The 14,575-nt window shown below is 44.2% G+C and overlaps 1 protein-coding gene across 7 annotated transcripts in view; it reads left to right on the plus strand.

Annotated features, from left to right (window-relative positions):
- Positions 1-14,575, plus strand: part of ctbp2l (C-terminal binding protein 2, like) — a 98,790-nt gene that overhangs the window by 51,152 nt on the left and 33,063 nt on the right. For 2 of the 7 annotated variants that reach the window (XM_044179030.1, XM_044179031.1), the window contains exon 1: positions 1,403-3,242. The exons of 4 other annotated variants lie outside the window; for them this stretch is intronic. In XM_044179030.1, the coding sequence (XP_044034965.1) occupies positions 1,418-3,242 (1,825 nt within the window). In that variant the 5' untranslated portion in view covers positions 1,403-1,417. Of the gene's footprint in view, positions 1-1,402; positions 3,243-5,823; positions 5,879-14,575 lie in introns of those variants that run through there. One more of the 7 variants, XM_044179035.1, reaches the window with a different exon arrangement.

The following is a 14,575-nucleotide window of genomic DNA, read 5'->3' on the forward strand; positions in this document are numbered from 1 at the left end:
CTTATTATGACAGCACATTTCAAGATATAGATATTTTTTTTTGCAACTCCTTAATCATGCTGATTTGAAATGAAGTTGATTAATTGATTAGGTGATTTAAAAGAAAATTCTGATAATCAAAAAAGTCTGATAAGAAAAAACTCTACTCTAAATTTGCTGATTCCTTCTACTTCTGCTGATTTTCTTTGCTTTATATCATTGTAAACTGAGTATCTTTGGATTTTTGACTATTGGTGAAGCAAAACAAGCAATTTAAGGATATCTTGGGCTCGGGGGAAATTGTGATGGGCATTTTTTACTATTTTCTGATTCTTTATAGATAATCGATTCATCTGAAATCATTCATTTTAGTCCTAGTATACATGGAACTTGGGGGGGGATCACTCAAACATCGTTGATGTTGTCATGTTATGATGTAACGGATTATAAAGACGTTGAATGGTTGCATGTTTTTTTCCTGTTTGCATTTGCCTGTATGGGTATTTGTATGTGTGTATGTGTGTGTACATATATATGTATATACATCTCCTGGCCTACCCCTAGTAGCCAGCGGATTAAATCTGACCCTCAGTAGTACTTGTGTGTCCGGCCTTTGCAACCCCCTCTCTCCAGGGACACACCACAGTAAGCATGTCAGTCACTAACCTCCCCGTTCCCTCTGGGAAGATCCATTCATGCCCAGAGGGATGCCGGCTGAAGGCCATCGAAGTAGTAACCCCTAAGCACCACAAACTCTGTAGCTTTACACTCTGTGAACACATCCAGGGGCCTCAGCAGAGTGCTGGCTGTGTACACTATCTGGTTCAAGTGATGTCACAGGGGGCAGTGGATTTAAGCAGGTTTTAGTTTGACGCTAATCCCCTTGTGGCAAACGCTGTAGAGGAGAGGACTGTCCCTGCCAATGGCGTGCATCAACCCCATTGGATTAGTGCGTCTCGTCCCCTCCTCCATTTGGTTGGCATTGTCCAGCATGTGTTTTTACCCCAATTTCTTTACCCTCTGTCTTAGTTTGGAATGTAAGCATGATGCCCAGCACAGGCATGATCCCTGCTGTAGAATGGAGTAGAGCCTCGCCCTAAAGGTGTGTTTTTTTTCTTTCTGCCTGTGTGTGTATACTCTTTCTATGTGTTTGTCATGTTGTGCCTCTCTCCTCATGAATTTCTGATGTTTCCAGGGCTGAATTATTTAGATAGGTTGCCAGCAGGGAGCTACATGATAGCACAGACTTAAGAGTGAGGGGAGGGGTGGGGCGGGGCTACAGCTGCAGATCAGGTAAAAGGGTACCTCATGCTTCACCTTTTCTCCTCTCCTCTCCACTCCTCCTTTTTGATTGGGGGTGAGTGTAACTGGAGAGTTGAAACACAATACCAGGCCCTATTTTCCGCTTTTATAGCTGTCTGCTTTATTGTCTTCACTGATGCCTAACTCAAATGAGCGGTCGCATTTTGGTGGCTCTCTGGGCCAGCGTGCTCTTGAATGGACTGAAGGCCAGAACGACGGCACTGCAAGTCGCTGTCACTACTGTGGCACCATTGCAGGGCATAGGAATTCTTTGGCACTGGGTGTGGGAGATGGTGGAATGTGCTTTCACCTAGATGTTGGTGATAAACAGGATCCAGTCCTTCAGCCCTCCCTGTATAGGCAGATCCAGCAGGACCGGCATGTGCAGCAGCTACTGAGGAAGAACTCTGTGCCCGATCTGAGCGGCAGTCTCTACCAAAGGCAAGTGATGGCTGGACGGGCCTCTGCACCACCTCAGGATCATTACCTGGCTGACGCTACCTTATCTGGTCAGCCACCTGAAGAGTCTGGGTTTTATAGGGATAACCAGCACCTCCTCACCAGATCAGCATCGCATTATGGGCCCAGCACTGGGGGGGTGAGGCCTACCTGGGATCAAGGACAGGCAAGGGCTCCTCCTTCTGTGCTGGCCTCTGCTTCTACACCTACCCCCGCGCCTCTCCCCCCTCCACCTCCTCCCCCGCCTCCTCCGCCACCTCCTCCCCCTCCCGTTCATGAGCTGAGCCGTTTGTACAGGGAAACTCTGGGATCTAAGATGATCCCAGACGTCCAGCGTATTGGTGGCAGCTCTCCCTCTCCTGCAGTTTATGGGATTCAGCCCCGTCTTCCTATTTACGCTACTGAGCCACCGTCTCTCTCTGCTCACCAGGCTTATACCATAATCAACAGCTTGTCCCTGGACCCCCGCCAGCCAGCTGCCACCAGTTCAGTGGTGGACCCAGCTTCTCAGGGAATGGATGGAGCTTTCACCCGGGCTTATGGAGCTGTAGCCTCCCAGAGGCTGCCTTATGACCCAAACTGTGACCCCAGCTCAGCCATGGTGGCTGCCACAGCTGGAATGACCTCCAGCCTGCCACCTCACCATCCCAGCGCTGCAGACCCCAAGAAGATGGTGGACCCTGCCTTCTTGTCTTTCCTGCGAGCTGAAGGTTTGGCTGAGACCACCATTACTCTCTTACTGCAACATGGTTTCGATTCCACTGCCATGCTGGGAATGATGGAGGACCATGATGTCCGCTCGGTGGCCCCTAACTTGGCCCAAGCCCGAGTTCTGTCCCGTGTGGTGCTTGGTTGCAAGGCAGGCGGGATAGCAACACGTGCCCGATCCAACAGCTTCAGCCACCGCAATGACCTCTACATGCAGCCCCAGGGTTTGTCCATGGACCCCAGCCTGATGCAGCAACCTCCCACCACCATCCAGAACGTGTCCCCCAGAATGGGAGAGTTTCTTGGTAGAAGACCCAGCAGCGCACCCTCCCAACACCTCCTGGAGACCACCACCTACCCAGGAGTTCGGCCCCTGGCAACTGGAGCTTTCCCTGTCAGCCCTGGAGGATATAGCAATGCTATGACTCAGGGAAGACCCCTCAACATGTACAATGCCCACACCGGTCTTGCCATGTCTGCTCTTGGACAACAGCCTCCACCAGCTCCGGGCACCCCTGGAGCGGCGCCCAAAACCTTCTCTGGCTCCTATTCCCCCATGGAGCTGATGAAGAGAGCCCCCAACCTTCCCCTAGCATCGCCAGTAGCAGCACCAAGCCCACTTCACAGCCCCCAACTTCTCCGGAAAGGGATCAATGCTGCTTCTGAGAATACCATTGTTCCCGTAACTTCTTCCTCCACTCACCAAGCGCAAAACCTTAACAACAACAAGATGGTAGGACGTCGCACTGGTCCACCTGTCATAGTCTCAACCATGGCCACCACACCTGACACAAGTAATATCAAACCTCCCCTTTTTAACTAATTTCTTCAGACCCTCTCTGTCCTTGTTGCTGATTTCTGTAGGTATTGGTAATAATTTAGTTTTTCTGATTTTGTTTAGTCATAGATTAGATGCATAGTTAGATTTAATTCTATAGATAGATTTTGGCATACTACAAAATATCAGACTGACAGCTCTTTTTGAATGGAAGACTAGCATGTAAGATGCATCTGACAAGTTAAGCAGCTTTGCTCTGAGAGGTGTTTTTTTTTAAATTACGCAACTATTTATACATGTATTGCAACAGTTGTGTCATTTGCCAGAGGGGATCCTGTCTCATCACCAAGTTGAAACATTTTTTATGAGCAGCACTCCAATTATTGAGGTCAACGTTTTTCTGTCTGTTTCTTTCACTTGGTATTTCACGTGTATTGGTCAGAATTATTTTGAAGCAACTGTGTGCTTTTGGTATTGTTTTGTAGTCCCACCTTGCTTGTTCAAGGTTTCTTGTACATGGTTGTTCACTTGTTGTAGTGAAAATTTAACAATAAACATTGGTGAGCACTTGCAGAGCAAGGTACAGGTACCAAAAAAAATACAATACAGGATAGTGTTTACTAGTTGTTCTCTTAAAATAGAGTCAGTAAATGTCAAAAACACAAACGTCCAGGTTGTCTTTAGTATGTAAAAGTTTATTTCTTTGATGTAGAGTTGCTGTCATTCTATTTTACACTGTACTCTCTCCTAAGCCAGGGATTAACAGCCTCAAATCCAATTACAGTAATTGGATGTATAGTTGTGTAAACTATAATAGGTAACTGTTTTTTATAGACACCCTGTTTGTCCACTGTCTGTTTGAAATTCTGGTTGCATAGTAGTGCCCCTAAAAGTTCTTTCATTTATTTTTTTGTTTGCTATACTTATAAACAAACTCAGTCGTTCGCACCTCAGATAGTAGGTACATGGAAAGGAAATTTGCTCTCTAAAATTGAAAAGTTATTTCAAAGTAAATTTCTTCTGCTCTTTGCTGTTTTCACTAACTTGCCAACATTTTTCAAAAAATCCCACAGTTGAAGTAGTATAATGGGACATTAACATGATTACATTACATTTGTAACAGTGTGTGACAGTAATGTAAGAAATGTTTTGCTTTTGAAGGTCTCCTAACCATGCTGCATATAATAAGGCAAGACAAAACTTTTTGTTTGTTTTCTACAATGGTGTTTTCTTTTTAACCAAATATTCCTGTGAATATGTTTATGGTTGATCTTCAGTGCCCTCACAGAATACATGATGATTTTTTTGTTGAGCTTGTTTGTCTGAAACGAGGTTAATGCAAGTAGTGTGACAGCTTTTTATGCTCAGTTTACTGTGAGAGTGAATTCTCCAGCAAGGCATCATCTCATCCTATTTTTATACATAAAGGCCTTGATTTCTTCCCTTAACAAGTTGATATATTTCCCTGCTGATGAGAGCTGATGAGCTTAGGGAAGAATTAAATCTTTTAACCTTGCTTTTAGCCATGTAGCCCGGTATCTTGCCTGCCTCTCTAATGGGTCTGTGGGCTACTGCACTTGTTACAGAGTAATGACTTTTATGAAGTGGCTTCCCTTCATGTGTTGTCAAGGAAATAAGAAGCGAGGTGCGAGATTGAGAGGAGGGGGAAGGAGTTGTGGGGGAGGTAGGAGTTGGAAGTCCCTTTTCGAGCTTCATGCAAATATATGCTGCTTACCAAGGTCACAGGGGCAGCCATCCCCCCACTACACTTTTAGCACAACAAACTCATTTGCATGTAGCTGACATTTGTTGCTTCAGTAACTTCATCTGATAATGGGCAGCCCTTGCCGCCGATCGGAGAAAGCATACTTCTTAATTGTGTGTTGCTAGGCAACCTAGGTTACTGTGGTAATCAGAGATAGATAATCTTCACATTTAAGGAAAGGGAAAAAGTGGACCCTGCATGCAGTGTTGCACATTTATTTTTTGCACTTGTTACTCTCTTTTTGAGCAGCCATTTGCAGTTTGGAGCAGGAGAAAATTGAGTGAAAAAATAAGATGTTGCACGGCACTTAATGCAAACATTTCTCTTAGTCTCTTTCCCCCTCTCTCTCTCTGAACTGTTTACATCTCAAGAGATTGCTTCTCATTTTTGTGCAAAGGCTCTAGCACACCAGTGAAAAGCCTCTCTTATTATATGCATGGTGTTTTATGTTCAAACATGCATATTGATGAGAACTTGACACATTATTCCTTATGCACCTACTAAATAACTTGGTTGTTCTTCCAATACAAACGAGTCTTCACTCTATCATCTTACATCAAAGTGTAAATTTACACATGGCTGCTGAGGCATTTTATTTATTTATTTATTATTTATTCTCAAAGCAGAGTTTTGAAAGCAAAGATGTGTGCAGCAGTGAAATTAGTAGCTCCTTACAATATTTAAGGTGCAGGTGGGAGGGCCCTGTACTCCTTCACCGGGCGCTGTCTTGGTTGGCTAAAGCCGTAAGTAGTGTTAATAATGGCATTAAACGGTTGAGTTGAGCTTAGTTGCACCAGTTCCCTTCCACCCAAAGTAGGGAGAGCGCCTTGCATCACTCACATTGGCCATGGAGTTGTCTGTCAGTAGCATCCCACAGAGCAGCACAGGTGGGTAAACCTAACTTCAATGTCACGTGAAGCAGAATAGCCAACCCATTAAGCTAGAGACGTGATTGGCTAGTAGCCTGCATTGTGTGCGTGCTCAGTAGATTAACTAAGGTGGACACTTGCATGTTGTCCACAAATGCCAGCACATGGTTTCCTTGTGGAGATAATCCACAGAACATCTTCAGCTGTACTTTTCTGGACTGGATAATTAGTAGGTGGTGTGTTTGAGGGCAGGGCTTGTAGCTTACAGGAAGGAGAGAGACCAGAACTTGGCAACAGCTCCTCGTAGCCATATGGGATATGTCAATTGATGTGTTCACCTGTATAAGTCTGTTCTCTTGGTTCCACTGTACCCAGGTTGTATCCGCTCCTTCCTGGGAGGTTAGTCAAAACATGGCAGATCCCTTTTTTTCCCTTTTTGACAGGAAGCCATCACTGTTGCGGCTGACAGTTATGTAACCTTCCAGTGCATGGCTCCCGTGGGGGCCTGAATGGGATTTAAATTTCCCTGCCTGTATTTGGAAGGACATCTACGAGGTTGCATGCCTAATGTGCTCTCAGCTGTCCTTGGCTAAACTGCTTTGTTCAGGTGTCTGACATTGATTTCAGTGTTCACTCCTGCCTGTTTTCCAGAAGAATACACTCCTTGTGTGTCAGTGTGGCCTTAAACTTTGTTTCTGGACACACCTATATTTCTGTGTGTTTTAGAGATGAGGTAGTGTCTGTCTTCCTGTGCTGCCACTGTGCTTTTTGACTGTATGAGGGTGCTTTAATTTAGTGCTTATGTTGCCTCAAATGCATAGCTCCAAAGTATTTGTATCTTGTGATATATGGACGTGTGTGTGTGCGTTTGTGGACGACACACAATGCACAATGCTGTTGCCCCCCACTATCCTGCCACACATATTCACAGGCCACAGATGTCCCTATCTCAGCAGCAGGAAGTGTTTGTCTTCATCTGAGGCCGGCATGATGTGACAGCAGGACATGGGGCCAAGACCTTAAGTTTCCTCTATCTGTCTCTTTCTTCCTTTGACTAGCACTATTTACTGTGCATATACTGTGTATATAATGTAGTCAGAAAGTATTAGGACAGTGATATGATTGTCATTGTTTTGGCTCTACTTTAGCACATTGGATGTATAATTAAACAGTGACTACAAAACTTTCAGCTTTAAGGCTGTTTTAGGGTGTTGACATCCATATTGGGTGAACAGTGTATTACTCATAACCCTTATTATACATATTCCCCCAATTTTAGATCAATGATCCTATGGATACCGACAAGACAACCAAGAGTTTTTATAGTGAAAGAGTCTTAATACCTGACCTCAAGAGTCAGTCACCTGACCTCAATCCCCCTGATCGTGTGTTTCATTTGCGGAAGACCAGAGTGAAGGTAAAAAAACCTGAAACAAGCAAGAGGTGAATATAACTGCAGTTCAGGCCTGTCAGTGGGTCATATGTGGGTTTCAGATCATCATCAGTCATTGACTGCTAATTAAATATTCATTTTGATTACTTTAAATGTATGTTAACTTGCCCAATTACACTTTGTCCCCTAAGATTGGGTGACTTTATCTAAAAAGGTTCCCACAGTATTTATCTGATGTGGATGTAAACACCCTAATATAAAAGCTGAAAATGCAAACTTTAATCTCATAGCCATTGTTTTATTTCAACTCCAATGCTGGAATACAGGCAACACAACTAAAATGTATCACTGTCCTAATACTTCCTGACTGCACTGTGTATTGACCCCTTCCTTACTTGTTCTTGATGCGATAATGGGTTAGGGGCTGTTATTGTGGCGGTCTAGTGTTTTATGTTACCTGTCTAAGAATAGGCTGAGAATTAGAGTGGGGAAATCCTACTTGGCCATCTGTGTGTATATGTGTATGTGTGTGTGTGTGTGTGTGTGTGTGTGTGTGTGTGTGTGTGTGTGTGTGTGTGAGTTCTAGCATGGATATGTGTGTTTGTGTGTGCGGATGCTACTATACAGGCATCACGTGTCAGTGGGAGTCTGTGTCATCCTCACTAATCCCTCTGATATGAATGAGTGGAGACAGACAAGAGGTTTCAGCTCACATGGTCAGGGGTTATTACAGGCAATGTAGCTGTATAATAATCAGTCCAGCCCTGCTCTTGTATTAATATCATTCAACACCACGTGTATGCATTGATGTACTGTATCTATGCAAACCATGCCTATTTAAACATGTACAAGGCAGTTATAGAGTAAGGCCAGGGATACACAGGAGGCGGAAGTGCCCCGATGCGCTGCCTGCTTCCTTTCGGCGCCCATGTTAATCAATTGGGCTGTTCAGACAGAGCGCGGCGCGGAGCTCTGCACTCGGCTCACGCTCAGCAGCGATAGTCTCGGCGTCTGGTCTATTTTTTCTGCATGCGGCGAGTGAATCTGGCAAGAAAACACACTGATAATCTATTATAAACAATATAAACTGATATTATATATGATAGAAATGATCTGATTCTGATAAATAACATCCCACGCTTGCCAACACTTTTGATTTCTCTGCCCTTCTCCCTCTTGTTCTCCTGGAGTGATTGTTTCCCCCCCCACATGATAAAATATCAAGATCTGCCCATCCACTATATTTATTAGAAATAGTATCACTGCTGTTTATGATTGTGTATTTTAAAGATCAGCTCTTTATTGTGATTAGAAAGGAACAGAGGAGCAGAATCGCTTGTTTACCGGCACGGAGAAATGCACTTCTGGTCTGAACAGCCAGGCTACTGCTTGCAGGATAAATGACCTAGCGTGGCGCTTCCGCCTCCTGTGTGTTCCCAGCGTAACAGTGATGCATTTTGTCGTGTTGGGTCTGTCTCCAGCACATTGAATTTGAAATGAAACAATGACTATCAGGTTAAAGTGCTGACTTAGTGAGTGTTTCCACCCACAATATGAACAGTGTAAGAATTGTAACCCTTTGTGTATATTGCTTCCTAATTTTAGGGTCCAGAAACTAATCAGACAAGTTAACAAAAATTTGAATAAATTCATCATATTTAATATTTGGTCTCAGTTTTGCCATCTGAAGTCTTTGACCCACAGATAACAGCAGACACTTGTTTTGGGGGCTTTTTGCCTTCAGCCTGGTCTTCAGCAAGTAAAATGAATGAATGATGAGTGAGTGTGACTATCTTGATCTGTCAAGCACAATCAACTGTTTATCCATAAAAACTTGGTTTGCCATGTCTGCATGTTTAGGGTCATTGTTCTGCTTTATTGTCCTAAAATATGGGGACTATGTTAAAAAAAAAAAAAAAAAAGACTACAAGTTGTACACTGTTCACCCCTTCAAATTTAAAGTTGAAAGTGAGCGCTTTAACCTCATAGTCATTGCTTCATTTCAAATCTAATGTGCTGGAGTTCAAGTACAAATCCAAAGCAATGAAAAATGTTTTCTTACAGCAAAGTATACTCCTGCAGTGACTGTGCTGTTAAAGGCCACTGTTCACCTCTAGATTCTTAAACGCTTATCTGTGCGCAGTCCTTCTGTCATGTGTCTCCAGTTTCCCGAGAACCTGGTAAATGTTACATGAACTATCTGCTGCTCCATCTCCACTCGGCCTCTGTATTGTTTATGTCCCCGGGGAAATATGGCCAGGAAAATCTATTTTTCCACTGCAGTAGTTTCAGTAGTCTCAGGGAAAAAAAAACAAGCGAAAGAAAAAAGTGTTGTTGAGCCCCATCTTGCCCCGCCACCCCTCCCTCGCTGTTTTCTCATGGTTGATCTTTCCAAACCATTGGTTGCGTTCACAGAGGGATTAATGGTTTCTGCGAAGCCAGCCAACCCATGGAGGGAACGGAGCCTTCGAGTGAATGAGGAACAGCTGGTCTCCCCCTGCTTGTGACAGCTTGAGTGTTTGAGTGTGTGCGTGCGCAATAGTAGCAGCTGACCTCTGCACAGGGTCAGAAGTAGCATCCCTGGTCCGAAAGTGGGCCTTAAGTCTTAGGTTTTCTCCCATCCACTGTGCTGCTGCTGCTACTGTTAAATGTTTATTAATACTGTCAATGGGTCTTTAAAAGTATTATGAGTTTGCAACACTTGCGTTTTCGTTTAATTGAATGTGTTCATACTCTGTAAGTACTCTTTAAGGTCACATTTCCATCAGTTTGTGATGGTCAATAAAGTTTTTCTGAATTTCTGAACATATATTTCTGAAAAACTGGTGTGTTCAGATACTTAAAAATGCTGGATTAAGGATCTGACACATGGTTAAACATTTTTTTAAAAACTTCAATACAGTTTCATTTTTCAGTTTCAGTTTTTTGTAAGTGCACTTTTCAAGGGAGTTTTTTGTGATCCTCGTGCTAGACTAAATGGGTCCTAAATTAGATTTGAAATGGCCAACAATGTGCTGAAAAAGTCATGAATTCAAACTTAAGGAAACAGCTACATCTTTCACATTTTTGGCGTAGCCATGACTGGAGGTCAGCTGATTGTAATTTAGCTGCCGTCACACTGGCCCCTGCATGCTCTTCCACAGGCCTAAAGGTCGCTGCTAAACGCTAATGGCAAGATGAGGAGTGTGTATGTGTGTGTGTGCTCATCTTGTGATGTTATGATTGGTGAGAAGAATCTTCCAGCAATTTTTTCGGGGGAGATCGCATTGTCTATTCTCCCTATCCCGTGGCTGTTTAGTTTACAGGATAGTGTATAGGTTGTGTGCTCACTGTTTGCGCTGTAAGAATGGCAGCACTTTGATATAATCTCCCCAATTATCTGTCGACAAGTCTGCCGTGTATTATTCCTCTCTCCACGGCAGCTGGGGAGGAGATTGGTTTTGTGCATGTCGAACGGCAACAGCTGCATCCACTAAAACAGACAACTACCTCTGCACACCTCCCCAGTCCTTTTTGTCTCCCTCCCCCTCTTCTCTCTCTCACTCAGTGGTGGGCAGGTCACCCTGAATTATTCATCAGTGTGAAATGAAAAAGCTCATGGATATTGAATATCCCCTCTGAAGTGGTGGCCAACCTTGTGGGTTTTTTTCTTCTCTTCTTCCTTTTTTTGCTGCTGAAAAGAGTAAAGAGTGGCAGATCTCATTGCCAGGATATTTCAAAGGTTAACTGATTGCTTTACCTCGCGCACATATTTACTTTCTTCATGGTCTGTGGCCAGCGAGGAAGGGCTGGAGGCTTGAGAGAGATGGGGAAACGAAGAGGATGAAGAAAAAGATTGAGGAAGAGAGGAGATGAGAAGAATATGGATGAAAAGGTAGAACAGTAATCTGTGTTCCTGTGAATATTTTTCTCCTGGAAGAACTCGTTCCTCTCACCACCTCAGTGGGCTACCTCGTTGTGTAGTTGCAGCTGATTCGCTAACCTTTCTTGTCGCATGTTGTGAGGCCTGTTCCTTCCTGGAACAAGTGCGACTGTGGTCGGTTGTGGTCGTCCCGATCGACCGGTTGTCATTCGTTTCCCATGTGGCCCACTGTGTTCCTCCATTGTCCTCCTGCCTAGTCTTTTGTCCTGTGGTTTGATCTGCGGCCCACGCTGCAAATCAATGCTACTGGTTGCCATTCATTCAGCTCAGCAGCCAGCAAACACAGCAGGGACTCTCAAAACATCTCCCATGTGAGAACATATAAAATGGGCATCAAGGATAAGGGGGAAAAATCCTTCAAGCTTCAGAGCTCTGTGTTGTTGTTGTTTCTTTGCATCTTTAAGACATTTTAGTCACATCAGAGTATTTCTGTCTGTTACTTTCTGGCATTAGTGTCTTTTATTTATTTTTTAACGAGTAAGCTGAATACTGTTTCCCTGAAGGACAAACACTTAAAAGAGCCTCCGTTATGCCTCAGAGCAGATGCTAAGATAATGAATTAATAAAATAAATAAAAACTACTCAAGGGTGAGCCCCTCCTCCCCTATTTCGTATGTTGTACATGCTAATAGGAGTGTTTTATATGTGCAGTAATATCCGAGAGAACAGTCCAGCATTAACCCTGCATCACTCTCATTGGCCATTATGTTGCTACTACCCTGTACCCTTTCAGTCATTACAGTCCATTTTCCTCCATTCCCAATTTCTACTGCAGCATAGACAATTACTCAGGAATCCTTTTAAGAGTATTCCCAAGCTGTACAAAGACCAAATGTGCCTGCAGGAAGCAGCCAGGGGTTTAACTGGCTAACCTTTTCCAAAAGTATTATTAACAGAGTCATAATGACTGACAATTGGAGAGGAGAAAGCTATTTTGTTTTCCTGTGAATAAAACAAGTCAAATTATTTATCTTCCAGGAAACAGTTTTGAGGCTCTACATTTGTTTTTCGCTTATTTGAGAACATGTTATTGTTACATGTTATTTGCAGGTAATTGTGCTTTAGCTTAAGTGAAATACATCAGCTGATTGCATACAGGAAGTGGGGCAGCGTCCGTGTAGCTAGGAGGTGTCAAGTGTTCCAGGTGTCATATTGTGTGACCAAAATGCAAACTCCAGTTACAGTGGGTTTGGGGATATGGTGGGTGGTGGAGAAGGGGTCTGCTCTGCCAGAGGAAGTGTGAAATATCATCTGCCATGGTGGAGGGAGGTGGATGAGTGAGGGGGTAGGAGTTTCTTTCCAGAGGGTGTAGGAGATGAAGCGAGGGGGGTTATGATGATGAAAATGGCTGTAACTCTTTAGCAAAGTGAGCTTTAAAAGGCTGTAAGTGGACACCTCATAGTTTCTGATGCCTAACTCCTGGTTGACAAGTCTCTGTGACCCTGGTGTATTTATCGTAATGGAGCACAGCTGGGCCGCAGCTTCTATGGATTAATAGCCATGTGACAGCTTCGGGGTGTGTGTATGTGTGTGTGTGCACATGTATGTGTGTGCATGCATTTTATTTACTTGTGCACTCTGCTGAGTGGCATGCAGGGGCCACACTTGGGAGGGTGGGACTCTCTGCTGCGTCTCCACTCTCTCTGCCAGGCCAGATGGCTCCTGTCACTGAGAGAGGAGGAGGAGCGATGAAAGGAAAAGGGGAAGGAGAGAGCTCTGAGTCGCCTTTTACAGCGCCAGAGTGACCCGTCCCCAGAGCCACCACATCTGGAGACCACCTGCAGCTGGCTCACCCCGCTTCCTCCGTCCTCGTCCCTTTCCCTCTTGCCCACGCTCACTTTCTCACTTTGTTTTTCCAGATGGGGGAGGTGGCAGTGGTGTGTTTGGTCAGGCTGTGATTTGTGCCCATATTTCAGCAACTTTAGTGTGTCTCTGCTACAGGCAGAGCAAGAGGAGGAGCAGTAGGGATGGGAAGAGGAGGAGGAGGCGGCGGTGGCGGTGGCGGCGTGAAAGCATAGCAAAATATCATTTTATTTTATGACTGCACCAGCCTCCGAGAGTTGTGGGTTTTGTATTTGTTATATTTCTTTTTTTATTCCTCCCCAAGTAAAAAGGCAGAGTGAGAATGTTCACTTTTCTTCCCTTCGCTGTTGCTGCAACTGATCCAGAGGGCACAAGGGGGCTATTTCTGCCTGGAAAATAAAGCCTGCTTGCCCTCCTTGGCTCCCCCCAAATAAAATACACTAATTTGCATTCCCATGCTGTAATTTAGCCCTCCTCCCTCTCTCTTTCTCTTTCACTATCTCTCTGTCCCTCATCCCTGCATCTTTTCAGCCCCGGTCCTTGCGGTTCCGCAGGGATTGGAACGTGGGAGGCAAAGAGAGGAGGGGAGGCAGAGAAAACAAAAAGCAGAGAAGCAGTGTTGACTCAGGGTTGTTATCTGGACCGCTGCTGAGGGGGTGGGGGCTCTTGTGTGTATGTATGTGTGTCTGCATACATGCCTGGGGGGGTTATTTACCGTGGCTGCTGCTGCCACGGCAGGTGCCTCTCAGTGGATAAACCTGGGCCTCCTAAATAAATATTCACCTTGGGGAAATTTGATTTGCGTCACCAAAAACTACATTACTACTGCTCTCTTTTCCTCCCTCTCTCCACCTCTCGTCACACCAAGACTGTCCAGTCCACTGAAGATCAGCCATCTTACTCCCAAATCGCAAAAAGAAGTGTCACTGAGCATAAAGGACAAAGAAAATCTCAGAGGACTTTTGGATGTTTTTATGGAGCAAAAGGAAAGCCTCTTATCAGCGTGTATCTATGTTGTACAGTGACTGTGTCTTTATGTTAAGAGGAGCGACTCTCCTGATATTTTGGTTGGATGCACTCGCAGCTTCTTTCCTCAGAGGTTTAAGCTCTTAAACTAAGTTGTTGAGTGAACAAATATGACCTTTGGCTAAGATGATTATTCTTTCACTGTGCATGAGGTGTGTGGCGTGGTTAAAGAGATTGTTGTATATAAGGAAGAATTGCCCAGTTGGCATCTAAGGGCGTTTTCAAACTTATAGTTATAGTTATACTTATTTGCTCTGATCAGAATCATGGATGATTTGTGGATGAGTTGGTATACTTGCTGCTTTTTCCCTTTTGGTTCAGCCAAGGGAAAACACTCATTGGTTAGATGTATCTGGGGCGGGAATGAGAAAGTAAACATAAGAAGAAGGTCCTATCTTCCCAAATATCAAGAAGGCAACATACTTTGTTGCTAGTCCTGGTATCTTAAAATCTGAGCAGATCAAACCAAAACTATGCATATTTGGATACCACTAGAGGTAATTGAGAAAATGTGTGTTTTGTAATTTGGGTGAACTGACCCTTTAATTACAAAGTGCTAGAACATTAGCAT

This window comes from Siniperca chuatsi, linkage group LG20 (assembly GCF_020085105.1).
Source record: "Siniperca chuatsi isolate FFG_IHB_CAS linkage group LG20, ASM2008510v1, whole genome shotgun sequence".
NCBI classification, from domain to species: Eukaryota; Metazoa; Chordata; class Actinopteri; order Centrarchiformes; family Sinipercidae; genus Siniperca; species Siniperca chuatsi.